A 22,698-nucleotide genomic window follows, 5' to 3' on the forward strand; every position below is an offset into this window, starting at 1 on the left:
TCAATTTATTATTTAATTTATATCGTGATATAAGTGTATTTATGATGTAGAATTTGAGTAAATTGAGTTGTTTTTTTGTTTGATATTGATTGTATTTTTATGTAAATGATTTTAAAGGGTAATGTAATTCGGCCTTTCGTCCGCTATAGACACCCTTGTTGAATTAAAATGTTTTGAATAAAAAAATAAATCAAATATTTAAAAAAAAGACATACTGTCACTCTTGTAACTTATAAAGAAGGAGTCGTTCATTAACTTTTTCGTTACCTTTTCTTGTTTTAAGACAGCGTCCTTTTCACAAGATGAAATGTGCCTTTCCCCTTGAACCCTCCCCACACTTTCTACTTCCCTCTGCTGCCATAATCCTGATGTAGTGGGGGTAATATACTCTGGCAGCGCACAACCATTAGCGTACCTACGGGCGGGGGGGGGGGCAGACTGCCCCCCCTGACAAGTCACAGCCCATACAAGGGACGTATCCATGCCCCCCCCCCCCCCCCCCCCCCCCCCGACGAGTCAAACAGATCCCTGGCCCATTCCTTTGAACTTGAAGACTTTTTTTTGCTTGTCAATTTTTTTCTGGTCACTACAAAATCCTTTATTAGTGGTTGACCCCCCCCCCCCCGTACGGTACGCCACTGGGCACAACATCTCTATCAGAAGCGAGGGAGCAAACATTTAAACTAGTTTTACATGAAAATCTTAATTTGCAATATACTTATATACTTTGACAAAATAATATTATAACTCACCATTCCCCTTTAATGTCTTTCATTTTCTTTTACTTTATTGAAAAATGTTCTATAGACAGTGCGTGAGAGAATTATAGAGAGCTAAATTTCAATTCCGATTTCCTTATTTATGATACCAGTAGAGTAACAATGGAACCTCTTTTGTAAAACAAAATATGCTGAAATCATCTTTGAACCTTACCTCCTATTTCCTTATTTGGAAACATATAAAATATCTGATAGCAAGGTGGAAAGAGGCGTAGTAGACAAAAATATGAGGGGGTTGGAGTTCACAAAAAGGTGCATTGCTCCTTTAGATTAAAAAAGGCAAGAGAGAGAGAGATTTTTGTCTATTCATTTCTAATCTTCCATTTCACTTACTTATCTTATGTTAATTTCTATCAATTTATATTTATTCAAATTTCATTCTGTTCTATTCATTTATTCATTGTTTTAACCATTTCATACCAATTTTACAATTTCTATATCTGTTGTTATTTTTTGGGTTATTTATTCATTATTCATTTTGATTATCTATTCATTTTATCATTCCATTATCCTGTTGATATTGTTTCTACTGTTATTGCTATCATATTTTTACACTTTATTTCTTAATGGTATCTTGTTTTATTACGTGTCAGTGTGGGAGAGGGTGTGTGTGTGTGGGGGGGGGGGGGTCAGCCCCAATGATCTCCATCTAGCCTTCAAGGACATTGCAAAAACTCTGTTATTGATTTAACACCAGCCCGGAATCTATTATGTCCACACCAGAGAAGTGTTAAAAGGACAAGTCTACCCAACAAAAACTTGATTTGAATAAAAAGAGAAAAATTGAACAAGCATAACACTGAAAATTTCATCAAAATCGGATGTAAAATAAGAAAGTTATGACATTTCAAAATTTCGCTTCATTTAAAAAAATCAGTTATATGAACGAGCCAGTTACATCCAAATGAGAAAGTCGATGATGTCATTCACTCACTATTTCTTTTGTTTTTTATTGTTTGAAATATGAAATATTTTTATTTTCTCGTCATTGTCATGTGAAATGAAGTTTCATTCGTCCCTGAACACGTGGAATTCCATTATTTTAACATTTTGTGCTTCAGGCAAGGAGGTCCTAATCGTCAAATTCGTAAAAATTCAAATATTGTATAATTCAAACAATAAAAAACAAAAGAAATAGTGAGTGAGTGACATCATCAACTCTCTCATTTGGATGTAACTGGCTCGTTCATATAACTATTTTGTTAAAATAAGCGAAACTTTGAAATTCCATAACTTTCTTATTTTACATCCGATTTTGATGAAATTTTCAGAATTGAGCTTGTCTGATTTTTCTCTTTTGATTCAAATCAACATTTTTCTGAGGTGGACTTGACCTTAAACAACAACAGTTTCGTTTTTTTTCTCACACAAGATAGGTGTTTATACAACACCAATTAGTATTAAAACAGCATTGGTTTGATTCCAAACTGGTGTTGTTTCAATACCTTTATGGTGTGGACATATGTAGATTCCGGGCTAGTGTTAAATCAACACCGGAGGTTTTATGTACAGTGTAAACGAACCTCCCCTTTATACATGTGAAGGCATTTCCTACGTACTTAAAAAAATATCAGTAAATATTGACCTGTACACAATCATGTATTCTTTGTGTTAATCCCGATATATCATTATGAATGACTGAGTCTGATCTGAGTCAATATATTTAAGACGACTAGAAAGTAGGGTAGAGGTAATGCCTCAGTCACATCAACAAAACCCACTCCAGACTGATCAAAGATATTACATTGTTTCCAATTACATACTATCGGTTGGTTTGGTATTGGTGTGTGTAGTGTGACTAGGACATTTAGTGATCTAAACGTAAGGACTGCATTACGTGCAGCCGTGGTCTGCTGTGCAAACCATTCGCTGTAGTAAAGGGTTTGAATATGCAGCCTGCTATGCCTTGTGTACTGATCAAGGCCTGAATATTAGGCCAAAATCTCTCTCACACTTTGATTCTTATAATAAAATTGTAAAAAAAATATTTAAAAAAATAAAAAAATAGAAATTGATCGCTAGCTCTCTCGCAACTTTTTATTTATTTTACGCCATTATACGAAATATCGAGCACCCTCAATTTTTGGCTCATTACGCCACTGAGCAAAACTAGGGAACATGGGATATATACTATTAATCAACCCATACCATACTGATTTGGAAGGCCCAAATCTAATACTTGTTTGTAATTACGGATATTGATCTTAGGGTTACACTTCGTAATTCCGAAGCTTCGTAATTCCGAAGGTTCTTTATTCCGAAGGTTCGTAATTCCGAAACACGGAAATTGCCTATACCTGACGTTCGTTAATCCGAAAACGAAAAAGGGGTCGTTAATCCGAACATTTGTGGCATAATTCCGACGATTCGTTATTCCGAAGGTTCGATAATCCGAAAACGAAATAAGGTTCTTTGTTCCGAAGGTTCGTTAATCCGAAAACGAAATAAGGTTGTTGTTCCGAAGGTTCGTTAATCCGAAAACGAAAAAAGGTTCGTTGTTCCGAAGGTTCGTTGATCCGAAAACGAAATAAGGTTCGTTTTTCCGAAGGTTCGTTAATCCGAAAACGAAATAAGGTTCGTTTTTCCGAAGGTTCGTTAATCCGAAAACGAAATAAGGTTCGTTAATCCGAAAACAAAATAAGGTTCGTTAATCCGAAAACAAAATAAGGTTCGTTAATCCGAAAAATGAAAACCGGGAAAGCAGAGGCAGAGGCAAGGGGAGAGGGGCGGGGGACACTGTTGCCGTTCAATTATTATGAGGATGGGAAGGCAAGGGCGGCCGAACGAATTTTCGTTGGGGGTAAAGCCAAAAAATGAAACTCATACGTCAAAATGGGCACTTTGGTGATATTTTCACCTTAAGATTATCATCTGCTTGAAGTCATTGTGTGTTTGATAGTGATTAAGTAGAGAAAAACTTTTTTGAAGTGACTTCTTATTATGGCAAAATGTATATTTAGGCTTTATTTTTCGGGAGAGAGTATAATGAGCGAGCGGCTTGGTAAAACAAATTCAAAGGTGAAGTTGTATAACGTTTTTTGTGGTCAATTATTCTTAAAATGGCATTATTGCGAGGTGTTGCGAGCGTGAATCACAAGCTAAAACTTTAGGTTATTTCAATAAAAAATGAAAATTAGTTTTTAAAAATCCGAGCAGATTTCTGCTGTCATTAAAAAGATGTGCATCTAACTAAAGAATTAACACGAGCGCAAAACGCGAGCTTAAACATACTGACCAGAAAAGGAACATGTTAAAGAAAGCATTTAGTGACCTCTTTAGGATGCATATTTCACCAATCGAATGAGAGTGCGAAGCGCAAGCTGAAAATTTTCAATATTCCAGCCTGAAAACTTAACTTAACTTGTATACTTTAAAAAGAGTATTTTATTTTAAAAAAAACATGAAAAACGGCATATTTATTTTTGAAAAAGGAACTTTCCCATTTGGGAAAATATTAATTCCCCTGTTTTTTATTTCATTTTTGATGCCCCCTGCCTCCCTCCCGGCGGATCCAACTCTCGTCAAATAGAGGGGGGGGGGGCAATTTTTTTAGCCATATTTTCCTTGATCGGCAGTTTAAAGTTGATTTTTGTTTGTTTCTTTGAAAGGGTAGTCCTAACAGTCAATAATTAGCTTTATCCTTAGAAAATAAAGTAAATATGTAATAACATGATAAACCCTTTTTAAATAATGCGAGCGCGAGCTTTATTTAAAAAAAAAAATATTTTTGTGATCTTCAAAGCGAGATGCCTATATTATGTAACTAAATTTAGATAATAACTGCTAGCAAGAAGCGCGAACAGAATTTTTAAATATATAAGCTCTGACCTGATCTAAAGGGGACATTTTAAGAACTTTTTGCAGTTAGCCATGAAGACGATGCGTGTTTTAACCAATGGCGGCGGAACGTATTTTTTTTTTTGGGGGGGAAGCAAAAAAGGGGCCAATAGGGGCAATTTGGTGAAAACGGATATTTTCACTATTAGATTATCATCTGTGTAAAGAGGTTGTGTGGTTTGAAGTAACTAAATTGAGCACAATTTTTTAAGTGATCACTAAAGTTATATATTTACGTTTCATTTCTGCGAGCGTATAGAGAGCAAGCGGTTTGGGGGAAAAAGTCAAATCTGAAGATGTAAAATTCACCTTTTTGGTCAATTACTGTTAAAAGGGCATCCTTGTGAGATGTTGCGAGCGAATCACGTGCTCAAACTTTTGGAAATTTCATGTGGGCCTAGAATGATAATATTGATATAGATATTATTTACCCAGGGAAGCCACTTCAGTTCTGAAAACTATTCTCCCAGCTATTATTTTTTTTACAAGAATGCTTAGAATGTCCAGTTTTTAGGTTGGAAAATCGGAAAAATTTGGCTCACGTTTCTCGCTCGCATCAAGTATTGTTTATTGAGGAACTCATTCTATTCCTGGTTACAAAAAAAGAAGTATGAAATGTCCAGTTTTCAGGTTGGAATATCACAAATTTTAAGCTTGCTGTTCGCGCTCTCATTATTTAGTTCGTGAGATATATATTCTATTCATGAGTCACTAAATGCAGTCCTTAAAAGATTACTTTCTGAAGCCTGTTGCATAAAACTTTTTACCTGAGAAAACTCTGGTAAAAACTGAAAACTAAGGTTAGTCTGATTTCCGCCATTGACTTTAGCACAGGGCAAAAACTCCTGTAAAAACAACCTGAGTTTTCTCAGGTAAAAAGTTTCATGCAACGGGCCCCAGGTCAGTATATAAACAAATTACAGCTCGCCCTCGCATTAATTCTTTAGAAAGATACACATCTTTCTCACGATTACAAAAAAATGCTCCGAATGCTCACTTCGCGTCTTGTTACATGAAATGTCTACTAGTTTGAGCTTGCGATTCGCGCTTTCAACATCTCACAAGGATCATTATTAGTATTATTTTTCATTTTTATTACCAGAAGAAGCCGTTATTAAAAATGACATCCCCTCCAATACAAATCCTATAGACCAATTTCATGACCGGTTTATGTATTTGGCCCTCTATCGGCGACGCCATTGCTGCGGTGGGCAAGTGCGCTGACCGCGATTGGCTCTGTGTACAAATTCAATGAAAGATTACACATAAGCTCTGATATTGTGTCATTAACTTCATAATAAATCAATAAAATAAAGCATGGACACCTGGGTAGACGATGTAAGACAATGGCCATATCTGACCGATGAAGGTATGATGAATTTTGCACTTTGGCTACTTTTTCCCCTTAGTTTTGTCAGTAAAAGCATGGACCTATCACAGGTCCATGGTAAAAGTGAGTTGATGATGACCAAGAATCGCTGTTGGTTTTCATCAGGGAGCTCACTTCTTGTTGCTAGTAAATTGTGTTAGAGTAGCGGGAGAGTGAACGAGACATAGAGTGAGAAAGAGAGGGAGAGAGAGGGGAGAGGGGAAAGAGTATGTGTGAGAGGAGGGGGATAGTGAGAGGGGAATAGTGAGAAGGGGGGGGGGGGAGTGAGAGAGGGAGGGGGGGTAGTAAGAGAGGGAGGGGGGGGGGGGGGCTAGCGAGAGTGTGTGAGAGAGAGAGAGAGGGATAGTGTAATACAGAGAAGGGGAAAGTGAGAGGACTGATATTTCCATCTAAGCATGATCAAATAAATCCCCCCGTCCTCCCCCCCACAAAAAAGCCCACCACCACCACATTTTATGCAGGCCTATAAGTATCCAAAAGGAGGGGGCAAGGCAAGAGAATAAAACAGAGAGGAAGGAGGAAGGGGAAGAGAGGGCCAGGGCCCTGTTTCATAAAAAGTTGTTATGATAGCAACTCCTGCTGGAATGTTAACTACCATGGTAACAGTGAGAATGCCCATTTCATAAAAAAGTTATGATAGCAACTCTTGCTGGAATGGCAACTTTTATTATAAAAGCCAATCAGGAAGCAGAATTCTCACTTTTGCCATGGTAGTTACCATTCCAGCAGGAGTTGCTATCATAACAACTTATGCAGGGAGTACGGCTTCACACACAAACAGGCTTCATGAGTCCAAGGCGAGTGAATTTCACATTCACTTTGCTTCCAATCCTGAAGCTTTCTCCAATTGTTGTGGCAATTGAACACAGCACAGCTGCGACCTGAACTTCTCCGATTAATGCTCATTGTGAATCTTACAAGAAATCTGCTCAATTGGTCCAAAATAAAAAAAAATCGAACGAATGTACCAAATACCCTATTGACTTGTGTACTATAAAAGTTGATTCGCCCACCGCAGCATGGCGACCAGTCTGCTGCCCTCTCACGTTGTGAAATTGGTCTATCCTATATTATCTAGAGGTTGCTCGCACACTTCCAACACACTTGATCCCCTGCATCTTTAATTAAACCATTTGCTTAGGCAGCAATTGCTCAGATAAAATCGAAATTAGCCTATGCTTGATCAGGGCGCCTATATTCTTAATGAAATACATGCTTTGGCCCCAACACACGCATGTATCATCGATCGTTATTACTATCATTGCATAATATCGTGTAATCTTGTAATGACAACATCGTTTTTGTTACCAAAATGAATAATTTTCATTTTCGGAAATACGAAATTTATTTAATTTTCGGATTAACGAACCTTATTTCGTTTTCGGATTAACGAACCTTCGGAATTACGAACCTTATTTCGTTTTCGGATTAACGAACCTTCGGAATTACGAACCTTATTTCGTTTTCGGATTAACGAACCTTCGGAATTACGAACCTTATTTCGTTTTCGGATTGACGAACCTTCGGAATTACGAACCTTCGGAATTCCGAACCTTCGGAAATACGAACCTTCGGAATAACCGAACCTTCGGAATTACGAAGCTTCGGAATTACGAATGTATGCGGATCTGGTTCCTGTCACAGATTGGCGGCGATAAAACACCCTACCAGAATCTCAAACAAAACTGACATGTCATTTCTATTTACATGCTATTTTGAAACATTTCTTATAACGAGATGCACACTAGATTCTCGACTAATTGCAGTTTGTCAAAATTAATTCACATTGAATAATACTGTCATAAGAAAAGGGCTATTCATTTTTTTGAGTTACCAATATACCGTGATTATTATTTTATTTTATTTTTTTTATTTCTTTTATTCTTTTTTTTGGAAGGGGGGGGGGTATCAAACATGGACAGCTATGCTGTACACTTTCAATTTTCTTTTTAATAGTTTTGGTCTTGCTACAAAGAAGAGCAACGGGGGGGGGGGGGGTCACGTTCCAGAACAAATAAAATATAATTTTACATAATCATGATATGCATAGTCAAGCCTAAGAAGACCTTAAAACAGTTTAAGTAATACTACTAGCGAGCAAATCGTATTAAAAAGAAAATAGGTGAAAACAACGTGAGAATAGGAACTGGTCAAATTTTACTCGGGAAAGCTCGGCATACAAATACTATTAACCTGATGTTTTACTTTCCTTTTTTATTATGGTCAATAATTGTTTAAATATAGCTTATATTTTGACTATATTACTTAGAAAATGTCTTTAATCTAAGAGACACTGCTTCTTTTTTTTGAATAGATTTATTATAAATAGTATACAGATTTAGTATATTTCGTAAAGATTTATTTCCAATTTACTTTAAATTTGTATTAATCAGTTTTATTATGTGTTTTACTATATTCTTTAATTGTTCATTTGACACATGAAAAATAAAAACCGTTTGAACAATTGATGAAATAAAGAAAATTTTCAGGGGGGGGGGGACGCTCCACGTCGAAATTTGGTACTAATATTAGCCGCGCTGAGCCGGAAATTTGTGACTTAAAAAAAATGCACTCCCAAATCCGAAATATGAATCTCCGCCCCTACCCATTAAAATCGGACTGAACTTACTTATGCGATACAAACATCGAAATTTACTAACTTGTTTAAGGAAGCTTGCAAGAAATTAAGATGAACCCTTTAAAGGTTTGCGAACCCCCGATTGGTGATTTAGACGTGAATCGAGGAGAGTAAATAGATCTTTGCTTTTATCATAATCACAAGTGTGATTATGTATGTATACGTATGATTGTAAATAGCCACACGGGAGACTCGGGAGACCCTTAGACTATGATCACCTATTTATTCTGATCTGAAAGTCTTGTGACTTGACTCAAATTTATTTACATATACGACAAGTGTGGTCAGGATATCTAGTTAGCCCTAGGACTTTAGGATAGGAGCTGGTTTGGCTTGAAGCCTTGGAATTCCATGTAATGGATCGGAACCAGTGATTCTTTTTTATCATGGCAAAATTTGGAGGAAGAAGGGGACTCTTTATCTTGTTGGGAGTGGCACTATCTTTTTCAACTGGTAAGATATCCCTATCTTAATATTTCCGATTATTATCATTCTAGAGGCGTTTTAGTTATAACTAGCATTGAGGCAAGATCATTTTCTTTGGGTCTAGAGGAATCCCAACATGGTGTTTTTTTTGGGGGGGGGGGGTGGTCAGTCGGGAGCGCGTGTCGAAGAGAGGAGTTTCATTCACAAAATGTAGTTCATTCATAAAATGTAGTTCTGCACAATAAGATATAAAGGGAAAATAGAAATAAGGATCAGAATGGAGGTCTTGCACAACAGTCATGAAAGAAGAAAAGACAGTAAACGCGAGGGTGGGAGCGTATCGACCAAGAGATAAATTTTTGTATATTTTTTTTTGGCATTTCGTCGTCACAACGAGACATACAATATTTTCCAAAGAGAATATCTAGATATTTACAATGGAACAAATCCTTTAATGTTCTTACTATAATAAGGCTAGCTTTCATTATACGGTGATAACAGGGGTGGCGGAACCGGGGGGGGGGGCAGACACCTGCCCCCTAAAATTCCTCGTAGGAAAAATGCCCTTTTTTAAATGTGCTTTTCTTCAAAATGAAGTACCCTGGATAATAAAACATAATACATTTTAGGTTAGAAAAACACAAATTTGTTTGGCTTGAGCTTCGCGCTCGCATCAGTTAAGGTTTAGTAAGGTACTCATTCTTGCCTTGGTTACAAAAATGGTTAGAATGTCAAGTTTTCAGGTTGGAATATTACAATTTTTGGCTCGCATTTTGCCTTTGCATCAATTATTGTTTAATAAGGTACTCATTTTGTTTTTGGTTACAAAAAGTGCTTAGAATGTCCAGGTTTCAGGTTGGAATATAATAATAGAAATAATGAAAATAATATCACAAATTTTCAGCTCGCGCTTCGTGCTCGCATTATTCGATTGGTGAGTTATGTATCCTTTCAATTAGTCAATATATGCAGTGCTTATCAGGTCCATTTTCAGGTCTGTTTATTAAAAAACTCTGCTCGCGCTTCACGCTGGCGTCAATTCTTTGGTTAGATACACAACTCTTTCATGGTAACAAAACTGTTTTTGAATGTTTTCTTTTCATGTCTTATTAACCAAAATGTCAAAAATTTGAGCTTTTTATTCGCTCTCGCAACATCTCGCGAGGATGCTCTTTTAACAGTATATCGCCGTAATTGACCAAAAAGCGAGTTTTACAACTTCAGCTTTATAATTTTTTTTACAAACTATTCGCTCGCTGCGCTCGCTCGCGGAAGAAATATAGCCTAAATATATAATTCATCAATCAGAAATCACTTAAAAAAAGGCTTTGCTCAACTTAATTACTACATTACACATAACTACCTAAAGGAGATGATATCTCATGGTGAAAATATCCGTTTGCACTAAAATCCAAATTTTGACAGACAAGTGCCCTTTTTTGGCTTTGCCCCCCAAACAAAAATAATGTTCCGCTGCCCCTGGGTGATAGGATCTGTGTTTGAAAAAAAGTATAACCACCAAGGAAGAAGCCTTGAGCTTATATTTTTTATAATGCAAAGAGTACAAAACCAGACCAGACAAAGCAATAAAAAACTAGTTTTATACGAGTGAGTGTAGGAATTATTTATTTTACCCGTAAATCTGAACTGTAAGCCGCCTCATGATGTCCATGTTGATTGAGGTATTTGACCACAAACTTTTCCCCAATAAATTTAGTTTCTTGAACTTACTAAGCAAAATTATACAGTGCAGTGTATGGGTACTTGCATACAAAATTTGTTTATTTATTTATTTGTTTGTTTGTTGTTATTTATTTATTGCATTCATGACAGTCGGATTATTGACAATACAAGACAGGCAAAATCAAATACATAATTACATAGACAACTGAAAATTTAAATACAACACAAAATACATAACAATATATATTTTATTGGTTTTGGCATTTTCATAAAGCTTGATGTGGATGGATTGGAAATCAAGATAATCTAATAGTATTTGTACGCGAAGCGCACTCTTAAAACAAGTTATATCATGCACATGTTCCTCCTCCTCTTATTCTTCATCATATTCTTTTTCTTCTTCATTTACTTCTTCTTCTTCTTCATATTCCTCTTTTTCTTTTTTACTCTTTTCTCACGACATTATTGTGCATATTTGATTTTTTTAAAGATGTTATTATCATAATCATGGTTATTGTTATCATGATAGTTATCAATATCATGTATACCTTTTTGGGGGGTGCATGGGAGTGGTGGGGTGAAAATGCTCTTTTGTCTACTCTCCTTTTGAACATTGCGGTCAACTACCCCTGCCTCCTTAAATTTTATTCATCGTTCTGCTGTATTATAATCATTGTGTATTATGATAACATTCCAGACCAGAATGATGCCTAATTAATGTTATTACTTGTGACAATTTCTCATTTACAGTGCTAGCCCAGTTCGATTGTTCCTTCGATGTTGATCTATGTAGCTGGACCCAAGATGACAAGGACTATACGGACTGGCAGGTAGGGACTGGTCAAACATCTACACCTGATACCGGACCCTCTGGGGATCATACATCAGGAGGTATGTTATATACCTGGGGCCCGTCTTAAGAAGAGTTGCAATTGATCCAATTAATCGCAACTATGGAAAGCCAGCAAAGTCTACATATAAAATGCATGTTTGTTCTAAACAAATCTTTTGATATGAATGTATATCCATAATTCACTGATTTCTTGACAATTTGGTGTGTTCTCCTTTGTTTATGAAATACATTTTGCAAATTTCTTGCAGACAAAATTAGGACACTGATGGATTTCCATCGATATGATTGATTGGATCAATCGTAACTCTTTGTAAGACATGGCCCAGGATTCACTGACGTTATGACGCCGGTGTCATCTTAGAGGCTGGATCCATTGGCTGGCGCATCTCTGAAAACTCAGTTTACGCGAATTCGTATCCTCTTGTAAGGATGGCGCCATGATATTTTGACGTCATATGTAGGCCTATAATATCTACATGGAATATTTTATGTGTAATCTATTTATAGACTTGATGAGATGTTTTGTCTTTGAGTTTGACGTGAAAGAGTTGTATGACAACTAGGCGATACGTTATCATGCCAAATTGTCAACACATATATCAATAGTCATACATGTTATCTGTTAGCTTTCATTACATAACCATAATGTAGGCCTATAACGTGTTATGTCGTTTATAATAGGTAATCATGATGATAAGAAAAACCCTGTTATAAAAAATAGCGTGAAACTATGCATTACTGCATTTATATTTTTGTGTCTTATCCTTCAGATGGTAAATATCTCTATGTTGAGACCAGCGATCCGTTTATAAAGTCTCAGTCAGTACGTCTTATCAGTCCTCAGGACCAGGTCCAGGCAGGCGGGACCAAATGCTTTCAATTCTATTACCACATGTATGGATCAACTACGGGTGATCTTAGGGTTTATGTAGCCAGAGCTTCGGCAGACTTACCGATAGGAAATGAGACTTGGATTAGGTCTGGGGATCAAGGGAATCAGTGGAACCTGGGACAAGTAAGTATCAAATTTTGACAATCTTTGTTAAACATTGGCTGAAAACCACAGGAAAGTATCACAGTGTCACATGTAGACTTTGTTTAGCAGATGGCAAAAGGTCCATCCACTTTCTTGCATCTTACCCAATTCTTCACACCCAACGTTCTGTACTCATTCAGCATGTACCATCCATGAGCCCTCCTGCATCAGTTACCTAAGCTTTCATCACTCCTGATCCTCCCTCATCATTGCCACCAATATCAGTGGCGGATCCAGAGGGGGGCGCCCCGGGCGCGCGCCCCCCCTATTTTCGCCGGATTTTTTTTTTTTTTGGGGGGATGGTTATATTTACTGGATTGGTACAATGTAGTCAATTTCAAGGGCTAGATCTAGTCAAAACTATATTTTAACTTACGCTCATGGCCTTTGTGTTCGCACAAATGCACCTCTGTCATACTGTATTGCAATATGTAAATTCCGGAATTCCAGGGCGCGCAAGTCGATTGGTTGGAAAGTTGCACCACTTGTAATCGGGAGTTGCAGTGCAGTGACCAGTGTGAAGATGTTGGATTGGATATCATTTTTTCCCGAAATTTTGTGTTTTTTGTAACATGCGTTTATCCGTCTTTATGGCAAATACATGTAAATTGTAAGTAACAGATCGCGAGAGAAAGTGTCAACGATGCGAATGATAATGTCTATCCCCGAGATTATTCTTCACTCAAAGTGAAGCCCTATATCGGGCGCCACGTGCGCAGCATTATCATTCTGCCTTGGTCATGTACGTTTTCACTGAACTGTATAGACCAATTTCACAACGTGAGAGGGCAGCAGACTGGTCGCCATGCTGCGGTGGGCGAATCAACTTTTATAGTACACAAGTCAATAGGGTATTTGGTACATTCGTTCGATTTTTTTTTGGACCAATTGAGCAGATTTCTTGTAAGATTCACAATGAGCATTAATCGGAGAAGTTCAGGTCGCAGCTGTGCTGTGTTCGATTGCCACAACAATTGGAGAAAGCTTCAGGATTGGAAGCAAAGTGAATGTGAAATTCACTCGCCTTGGACTCATGAAGCCTGTTTGTGTGTGAAGCCGTACTCCCTGCATAGGTTTCCAGGCCGTGATGAAGGAATGCGTCGCCAGTGGATCTCTCTTCCCCTTCCTCCTTTCTCCTTCCTCTCTGTTTTATTCTCTTGCCTTGCCCCCTCCTTTTGGATACTTATAGGCCTGCATAAAATGTGGTGGTTTTTCTGTGGGGGGGAGGGAGGGGGATTTATTTGATCATGCTTAGATGGAAATATCAGTCCCTCTCTATCTCACACTCTCCCTCTCACTATCCCCTTCTCTGTATTACACTATCCCTCTCTCGACTCTCTCGCTAGCCCACCCCCCCTCTCTCTCTCACTACCCCCCCCCCTTTCTCACTATTCCCCTCTCCCCTCTCACTATCCCCCTCCTCTCACACATACTCTCTCCCCCTCTCTCATCCTCTCTCTCTCTCACTCTATGTCTCGTTCACTCTCCCGCTACTCTAACACAATTTACTAGCAACAAGAAGTGAGCTCCCTGATGAAAACCAACAGCGTTCTTGGTCATCATCAACTCACTTTTACTGACAAAACTAAGGGGAAAAAGTAGCCAAAGTGCAAAAATTCATCATACCTTCATCGGTCAGATATGGCCATTGTCTTACATCGTCTACCCAGGTGTCCATGCTTTATTTTATTGATTTATGATGAAGTTGATGACACAATATCAGAGCTTATCTGTAATCTTTCATTGAATTTGTACACAGAGCCAATCGCGGTCAGCGCACTTGCCCACCGCAGCAATGGCGTCGCCGATAGAGGGCCAAATACATAAACCGGCCGTGAAATTGGTCTATAGGTCAGACATATTTGTATTCAATGTAAACTAACTGTTACACTTTCTGGTAGATTCAGAGGCATATTATCCAGGGCGCCCCAACTAAGTTTCGTCGAAGCAATCATTCCAACAAATTATCAAGGAGCAAAATTGTATATTCTCAATCACCAGTCGACCCCACTCCGCGTTTGCTGTGTATAGGCAGCTATATGTCAGCGTAAGGAGCGAAGATTTTATGTGACGGGGGGGGGGGGGGTGGGGGTGGGGGTTGGGGGGGAGAATAAAAATACTTTTTTGGGGAAAAACGTCCCGAGGACACATTGTGTATTGTTAAAAAGTAGAAATTGTGACATTAACCCCCCCCCCCTTACCCCATTTTTATTGTTTGATAATCTATAGGTTTGCTGATGACAATATATCTTTAAAAAAAAATTGCCAGCAAAATCGAAAACGTAAACAATAAAAATGATGAGAATCCCCTTAAGAAGCATTATATTACTTTGAGGTTGTGCAGAATGACTGGATAATTGAAGATGATTTGAAAATAATACGACGGAAAAGGTTGATTACCAGAAGATGATGTCGTTTTTTTTTTTAGTTTGTAACAATTAACTGTGCATTTTGGGGAAAAAAGAACCAAATTTTATGCATGTTGCCATACGACTAAACAATTCTCGTTTGAAACACACAATGTAAATACACAAATGACAATAAACAGAATGGATTATTCGGAACTTATCGATTACAAGTCTCAGTTTCGTATCATTTAAATTTGACGTTTGAATGACACGATGCAAGCAAGTGAAGAGCCTTTGCCAAATGTATGTTTTAATGACCGCTTATACGGTGTGTGACTGGAAACCAGCTCCTAAATGAGTCGGTATGTGTCTTTTATTCATGAAGTTACAGTGATTTAAGTGTGCATTTTTCTTCTAAAGGTGCTCTCAAAATAAGACTTTTGGACATGATTTTTTGAAAAAGTCCTTGCCGTGGGAGGGGGGTATCCCCCTCCCACACCCTCCCCCCGCTCGGTCGCTTCGCTCCCTCGCCGCTGGCGCCCCCCTATTTCAAAATCCTGGATCCGCCCCTGAATATCCTTGTAACCTTCTCGAACCTAAAATGGTTGGGCAAAAATGCCAAATTTTCAACCAACCCTGGGCAACTCTATACACTTTACACAACTTTTGGTTAAAAACTGTCCCGCAAAGTTGTTAATAATTGAGTAGTAAATTTGCTCAATTGGATAATAATTGCCCAGAATATATATATTTTACCAACATACGTTATCCAACAAAGTGGACAGTCGGCTATGTTGCCCAGCATTTTAAGTGTGCATATTTTATAAACTCTTGCTACTTGTAACGACCCATGCACAGCCTCAGATATATCTTAAAGATTCACCATATTCGTGTTGAGGAACTCAAAGTCAACCAACCTGCTGATAACGCTCATCCTCGAACATTGGGGAAAGGACAACCAACAGTTAAGGGCTCTAAATGAATATCTGCATTTTCATTTCATTCAAAAACTTCAAATTTGATATTCAGTATTGGAATATTCATCACAACAGCAACCAAAACCACCATTTGCCCGGGCTCTATATTAGAAAATCATTGTTTCATGTTATCCGTGTATATCAAACTCCATATGTGACAGCGTTCCACAAACGACAATACAATGATAATAATGTTATTACTGTTCACAAAGTAAATCTACCAATGAATGATGAGAAAGATATTATTGGGAATAAACATGATAAATACATACAATTGTTCATATTTTCACAATCAGCTTTTTGCAAGGTTAAAACAAAATTGATTGTGAATAGATAAAAATTTGTTTAGATTCTATTAGAGTTCTACCAATCAGATGAATGTCTTTACGGAAATACTATATTATGGGTATTTTTCTTACACTTGTTCAACGAACTCTGTGAACATGTCATGGTGTTCATTATTACATTACGATCTTTCATGCCCTCTGTTAGGATACTGAAATGCATCATCATATATCATTTATTTACAATGTGCTTAATCATTTTATGGTGTATCACGTAGTGATAGTCACTTGTAAACAGGTAATAAAGTTCAGACCAAAAAATGACAAATATTTCTGTAGCATTCTGCCTGGTCTAAACAGAATACATATTAACCCTACTATCTAGGCCACAATGGGTTCCGTAACAAAGAGGTCAGCGATTACTCGTACGTGCGATTCTCATTATTCTGTAGTCAATGCAATCAGTCGTATAAAGAAATGATTGCCAAGTTTCGTTTTACGGCCAAGGGTAACTTTTATATCGATATCCCTATTAATGGTTTTAGCTTAATGAAATACCCAAGAAATATCATTAAAACTACGGAAAAAATTTGACATGTGCTATTTCAATTGTAATCATAAGTGCTAAATGTCCATCTGATGAATAAATATTTTCTAACAATTCGACTAAAAATTTGTGAAACAGCTGAAATTGCTTCCCTCAGATACGCCACTATCTTAAGATGAACAGGCTGCAGTGCGTGCGGTGTCAAGGCATGTCTGTTTGTGGTCAGGGCAACCCTTTAGGAAAGTGCAGTTTACATAGCCCTCTATGCAAATGAAAATCTCCATGATCTTCGCCAGGAAGAATCAGTCATTATTTGGGAGAGTGAGCAAGACCTTTATTCCGAAAAAAAATCCTGGGACGTCAATCACATAATAAGTTTCAATCTGTTTCAATACATAGAAATTGTAAAGTGCACTTACCGTCTTAATTTCGATGATGTTAAGTTATGTTATGATGAATAATAATAATGCAAAATCAATCTACAATCCTGTCTAGTATAAGTTGTAACAGACTTTACACAATTTAGTGATTGCCGATGCCACCAAAAATAAGTATTATTTTCTTTAACCTGAAATTAAATTTTTATATCATTTTATTGATATATTTATACCACATGTATGTATTATTTTGATGTAATTATAGTTTGTGAATTATCATTTTTTTTGTTTCAATGCACTTTTTGTTAAGAAGAATTTTGTGTTTTATATATGACAATTAAATGAATTGATTGATAAATATTGAAAAAAGAATGGAATGAAAAACTAGCCTTAACAAACAAGAATGTGTCCAAAATCTGTTTTGTGTGGAATATGAATTGAATTAAATCTAATCTATTCGAATGTCACTGGCATTCGCCAATATATTGTTCAAAACAAAAAGTACAAAATAATACAAAGCAAATATACAATTCAAGGAATATAAGCAGATATATATCTGATTAACATTTTCATGGGTGTACTCTACGACTTAATAATCAAATGTTCTCCAATACCCTGAAATACAACTCATACATGTCATAGTACAAGGTTAAGGAAAAAACACGAGGATTGCACGTATCGCAGCAGTACTTGATCAAACATCCTAAAACCACAGTGATTTTGTTTTCCTTTTTGAGCGTCTTGACAACTTCATCACTTATAGTGCTCTCACCCAACCCCATGTACATCCAAATATAAAAACAGTTATTGGAAGAATGCCACACGCGTGGCCATACTGTTTCCCTCTTAAACGAGTTTTTCTCTGTGTGCAAAATAACCCCCTAAACAAGTTTGTCGCCAGAATATGACCCCTTGGAAAAAAAGCTTGGGGAAAAACATACCCTAAACACGTTTGGCTAGTCTTAGAAAAAACAACTTTGGAAAAAAAAATCATACCCTAAATACGTTTGACCCTGCGATTGACAATTGATCAGTTTTTCAGAACTACCCCCTTTTTTGAAAATCGGTGTTTTTATACCCTTATAAGGGCGGAAATCTGTCTTCAAAGGTAGGGGGACCAGGGGCTGGAAAATTTGACAAGCAAAAAAAAAAGGTATCACCCCAAATGTACGGTCATCTCGTCCAAAATACATGTATTATTTCAATTTCTTTCTTTCCATCATAAACGACCGTAATGGTAGGGGGGGCATTTGATATTGTGTCCCCATACTATTTTGGGTAGAGGGGAAACGTCCCCCCTGGGATATAACGAGTGCACGCACGGCCCGCGCCCAAAACTGAAAAAGACACCCCTTTAAACGCGTTTTTTTTGGTCACGCGTGTGTACAGCAATATATTTGACTGCCACCCGGGGGGGGGGGGTGTTATAAGGATGGGCGGATTAAGGGAGCCAAGGAAGACGTATGAAAGAAATGGGAATTATTGTGCACACTCTCTGCTTCCTCCCCTTGACTATGTTGACAAGATAGTCAACCTTTGGTTACACTTCAAAGATTTAAGTGTGTTCTTGGAGTATGAAATCTTGTCATTTAATTCTGTAGAAATCTAAGAAAGTTTTGCAGCTTATATTGTACGAAATTCGTCGTCTACATCGATATAATGACAGTGTCAATATAAAAAAGCACAAACAAATATTAAATATTTCAAGGCATTGTCTGTTCACAAATATCTGTATGCTTTTTGTACTTTGTTTGCTAAACGTAGGATCTTTGAAATTGGGTCAATTGTGTATTGTTCGTGTTTCAGGATTTAAGTTTGTTTAAGGGTAATAAGAAGACGGGTTCAGTGATTAAGAATCGACAGTGTTGTGTGTAATAGGTATTAATGACAATTCCTAATGGCGCATTTACGAACTAAGTATTTTGTTTTCAAATTTTGCTCATTTGTCTTTACTGAATAAATAAGTAATTTTTACGTATTTCTGAGATACATAAATTATGGGTCATACTGCATTCAGCTCTTTACTCAGGTTATTTCTACTTACTGCTTTCAAATCGTAATGATGAAAGAGCAGAATTCTACCAACCTCATTATTTTTTCGAACCTTTTAGAGTTTTGTTTATAAGAAATCCCTTTCAACACGCCATTGGTGCACCTGTTAATAAAACATTGTATTGATATACATTTTTTTCACATTGAGTGCTGCGAAAATAAAAATACCAGGGTTTGTGTGGGTGTACGTGTGTGTGTGTGTGTATGTTTATATATATGCATTTATATCTGCTGATGAAGATTGTGTTTTGTTAGTTTTCTGTTTCTAATTCTAAATTGTGTCAATGCTATTGTTTTGGGGGCCATTCTCTACAAGAAATTTGTTTTTTATGGTCCTAGCCATATTTTGTACCGTTTATTACATAATTATGTAGACTGTATGATTTGTATATACATATTTTTATGGTTGAATAAGATTGAATTGAATTGAAATACTTGGCATGGTTGTGTGTGGGTGTGTGTGTATCTGTGTAATTGATAGGTTGCGTGGTGGGTTATCAGTACATTCCCGTGTTATTTTTTAAACTTTGCTTTTTGGGTGTTAGTGGGCTGGGTGTGTGTGCAGGGGCTGATCCAACCTTCGCCATCAACTGCTATAGTTCAAACAAAATAGCATACAAGTGAAAAAGGAGCACTATAGTCTTTAATACAGACATCGATGTACCACCCTCAAAATGACGGAACTCACAGGTGTTCACATAAAAAATATTATATGGGATTAGGGGCAGCAAATAAGTGTATTTTCGTTATGGGTAGGGGGCAAAAAGGACACATGTGTCATAAGAGAATTGGGTGAAAACTGATATTTTCACCTAGTCTGCTATGCAGACTTGCTCGTATGATGGGATGCTTGATACGGCGAGCGAAGCGAGCCATTCAATAGTAGACCTAGTCTGCTCTGTAGACTCGTTGAATCAGCTGAGGTACACACACTGCAGATGTGGGTCTACATTTGTAGACTAATTTTCACCAACATATTTTTTTTCATGAAGTACGGCTCGGCTGTGGAATTCACTTCCCGCTACCACATTCCCCATAGCTCCCAACATGGACAGATTAAAAAATAATGTTAATACATATTTAATAAGCTTGATGTAAAACCTTGAACTTTCAATTTAATTAAATGGTTTATTCCGTGGCAGTCATGGGTCACCTTTTTATGATGGCAACATAAGACCCAAATAACAATCTAAGAAAGAAAAGTAGATGCGTTTGGTGCTAATGTAGGAAAACGATTTTTGAAGGATATTTCTGATTACTATTTGTAAAGTATATAATTATGAAGCTCTTTGAGAAAATATAAATATTTAGTCTTAGAACTTGATTCGTGGCCACTCTGGTGCTAATAAAAAGTCTGATCTTTTCTAGTATGTTAAAATGTACACTCTTAAAAATGTCGGCAGGGCAACATACTGCCCACACAACAATTGCTTAAAACTTTATCGGATTCTAGGTAGTTTTAAACCAATAATGTGCGCGTTGGGTGAAAACTACACAGTATTGGTTGAAAAATACCCAGAGTTGGATACTTTTCTTAACCAATTGTTGTATGGACAGTATGTTGCCCAACATATAAAGAGTGTATAGGAAAGCCTATCACTTTGGTTTTGCATGCCTATCTTCAAGAGGTTATCGTCGGAAAATTCTCTAATGAAAATCTCATCTTGTCGCTTAAAGATATTTTCCCCTCCCGCCTTCAATGCCATTTTGTTCAGTTTACCCCAAGAAACAATTATATCAGCTTCAGAAGCTTCAAATTGCTGCAGGTCGTATTGTTACATTGTCAAATTCTCACAGTACTCCAATTCTGAAAATGCTGCACTGGCTCTGATTTTGATGAAATCTTCAGCATTGTACTTGTCTGACTGGATCAAGGATCGGATAACTTTTCAGATTTTGTTGCTTGCCTTTCGAACTGTGTACACTGTAAAAATGAAGTGCTAATTTAGCACTTACAGTGCTTGTATACGAATGCCGATTTTCTAGTTCAAATTTAAAGGACAAGTCCACCCCAATAAAAACTTGATTTGAATAAAAGGAGAAAAATTCAACAAGCATAACACTGAAAATTTCATCAAAATCGGATGTAAAATAAGAAAGTTATGACATTTCAAAGTTTCGCTTCATTTCACAAAAACAGTTATATGAACGAGCCAGCTACATCCAAATGAGAGAGTCTATGATGTCATTCACTCACTATATATTTTGTTTTTTATTGTTTGAAATATGAAATATTTTGATTTTCTCGTCATTGTCATGTGAAATGAAGTTTCATTCCTCCCTGAACACGTGGAATTCCATTATTTCAACATTTTGTGCTTCAGGCAAGGAGTTCCTAATCGTCAAATTCGTAAAAATTGAAATAGCGTATAATTAAAACAATAAAAAACAAAAGAAATAGTGAGTGAGTGACATCAACTCTCTCATTTGGATGTAACTGGCTCGTTCATATAACTATTTTTTTTTAAATAAGCGAAACTTTGAAATGTCATAACTTTCTTATTTTACATCCGATTTTGATGAAATCTTCAGCATTGTACTTGTCTGATTTTTCTCTATTGATTCAAATCAACATTTTTCTGAGGTGGACTTGACCTTTAAATTAGAAAATCAGCACTCGTAGTGCAGTCACTATATACAAGCACTGTAAGTGTTAAATTAGCATTTCATTTTTACTTGTGCAGATAAAAATAAAATTACCTCATTTTTGAAAAAAAAGTACATTTCATACTACATATGCTATGATAAATTTTCGGGGACAAAAACGAAATGGTGCTATTTAGAATCAACAGACATGACAGACATGACAGACTGAAAGTTTTGAACAGACTTAAGAAAGGGGGAACTGATCAAAAGTAAATAAGGAGATATTGGGCACGGGAAAACTTGATCAGAGGGGAATAGGGCACACTGCAGCATATTAATGCACTGAAAAAAGTGATTATTCACTAAAAAACCCACATTAGCAGAAAGAACAAAACTGCTAATTAGGAAACGAGGGCTAGATGGGCATTGAAAAAGCGGTTTAAAAAAGGCAACTTATCTGGTATAATGGCAGTTAAAAGAAGGCAAAGGGGGCACTCGTTGACACGTAAAATTGGTACTTCCAATATAAAAAAGAGGCACTGAACACGTTGGTAATATAAGGGCCGGGCATGTTTCTCGGGTTAAAAGGGGCCAAGTGCTTCAAAAGTTTGGGGACACTTTGCAAGATCACCCCCTCCATTTGAATCAAGTCTTGGGTTGATTAAAATAATTTTGAGCGAGGAAAAATGAATGACATCATGAAAGATACTCTATGATATAGATATTTTTACTTTCATTTAAATAAAAATACGAAAATCATATATGAGCGTTCTTGCTTGACGCCAATTTGCACTTGATTATTTTTTTATATATATGATTATTGCATCTCCTTCTTCTTATGTATCCAATGTATCCAGTTTCCTTATATTTCATATTCGGAAAGTT

At 36.9% G+C, this 22,698-nt stretch overlaps 1 protein-coding gene across 1 annotated transcript in view; it reads left to right on the forward strand.

Moving 5' to 3' along the window:
* Positions 1-8,945: 8,945 nt before the first annotated feature.
* The window catches only part of LOC121417884 (MAM and LDL-receptor class A domain-containing protein 1-like), a 50,929-nt gene continuing 37,176 nt past the window's right edge, over positions 8,946-22,698 (forward strand). The window contains exons 1-3 of the mRNA XM_041611618.1: positions 8,946-9,097; positions 11,504-11,644; positions 12,377-12,621. Of these exons, the coding sequence (XP_041467552.1) occupies positions 9,031-9,097; positions 11,504-11,644; positions 12,377-12,621 (453 nt within the window). The 5' untranslated portion in view covers positions 8,946-9,030. The remainder of the gene's footprint in view (positions 9,098-11,503; positions 11,645-12,376; positions 12,622-22,698) is intronic.

This window comes from Lytechinus variegatus, chromosome 6, assembly GCF_018143015.1.
Source record: "Lytechinus variegatus isolate NC3 chromosome 6, Lvar_3.0, whole genome shotgun sequence".
Classification (NCBI taxonomy): domain Eukaryota; kingdom Metazoa; phylum Echinodermata; class Echinoidea; order Temnopleuroida; family Toxopneustidae; genus Lytechinus; species Lytechinus variegatus.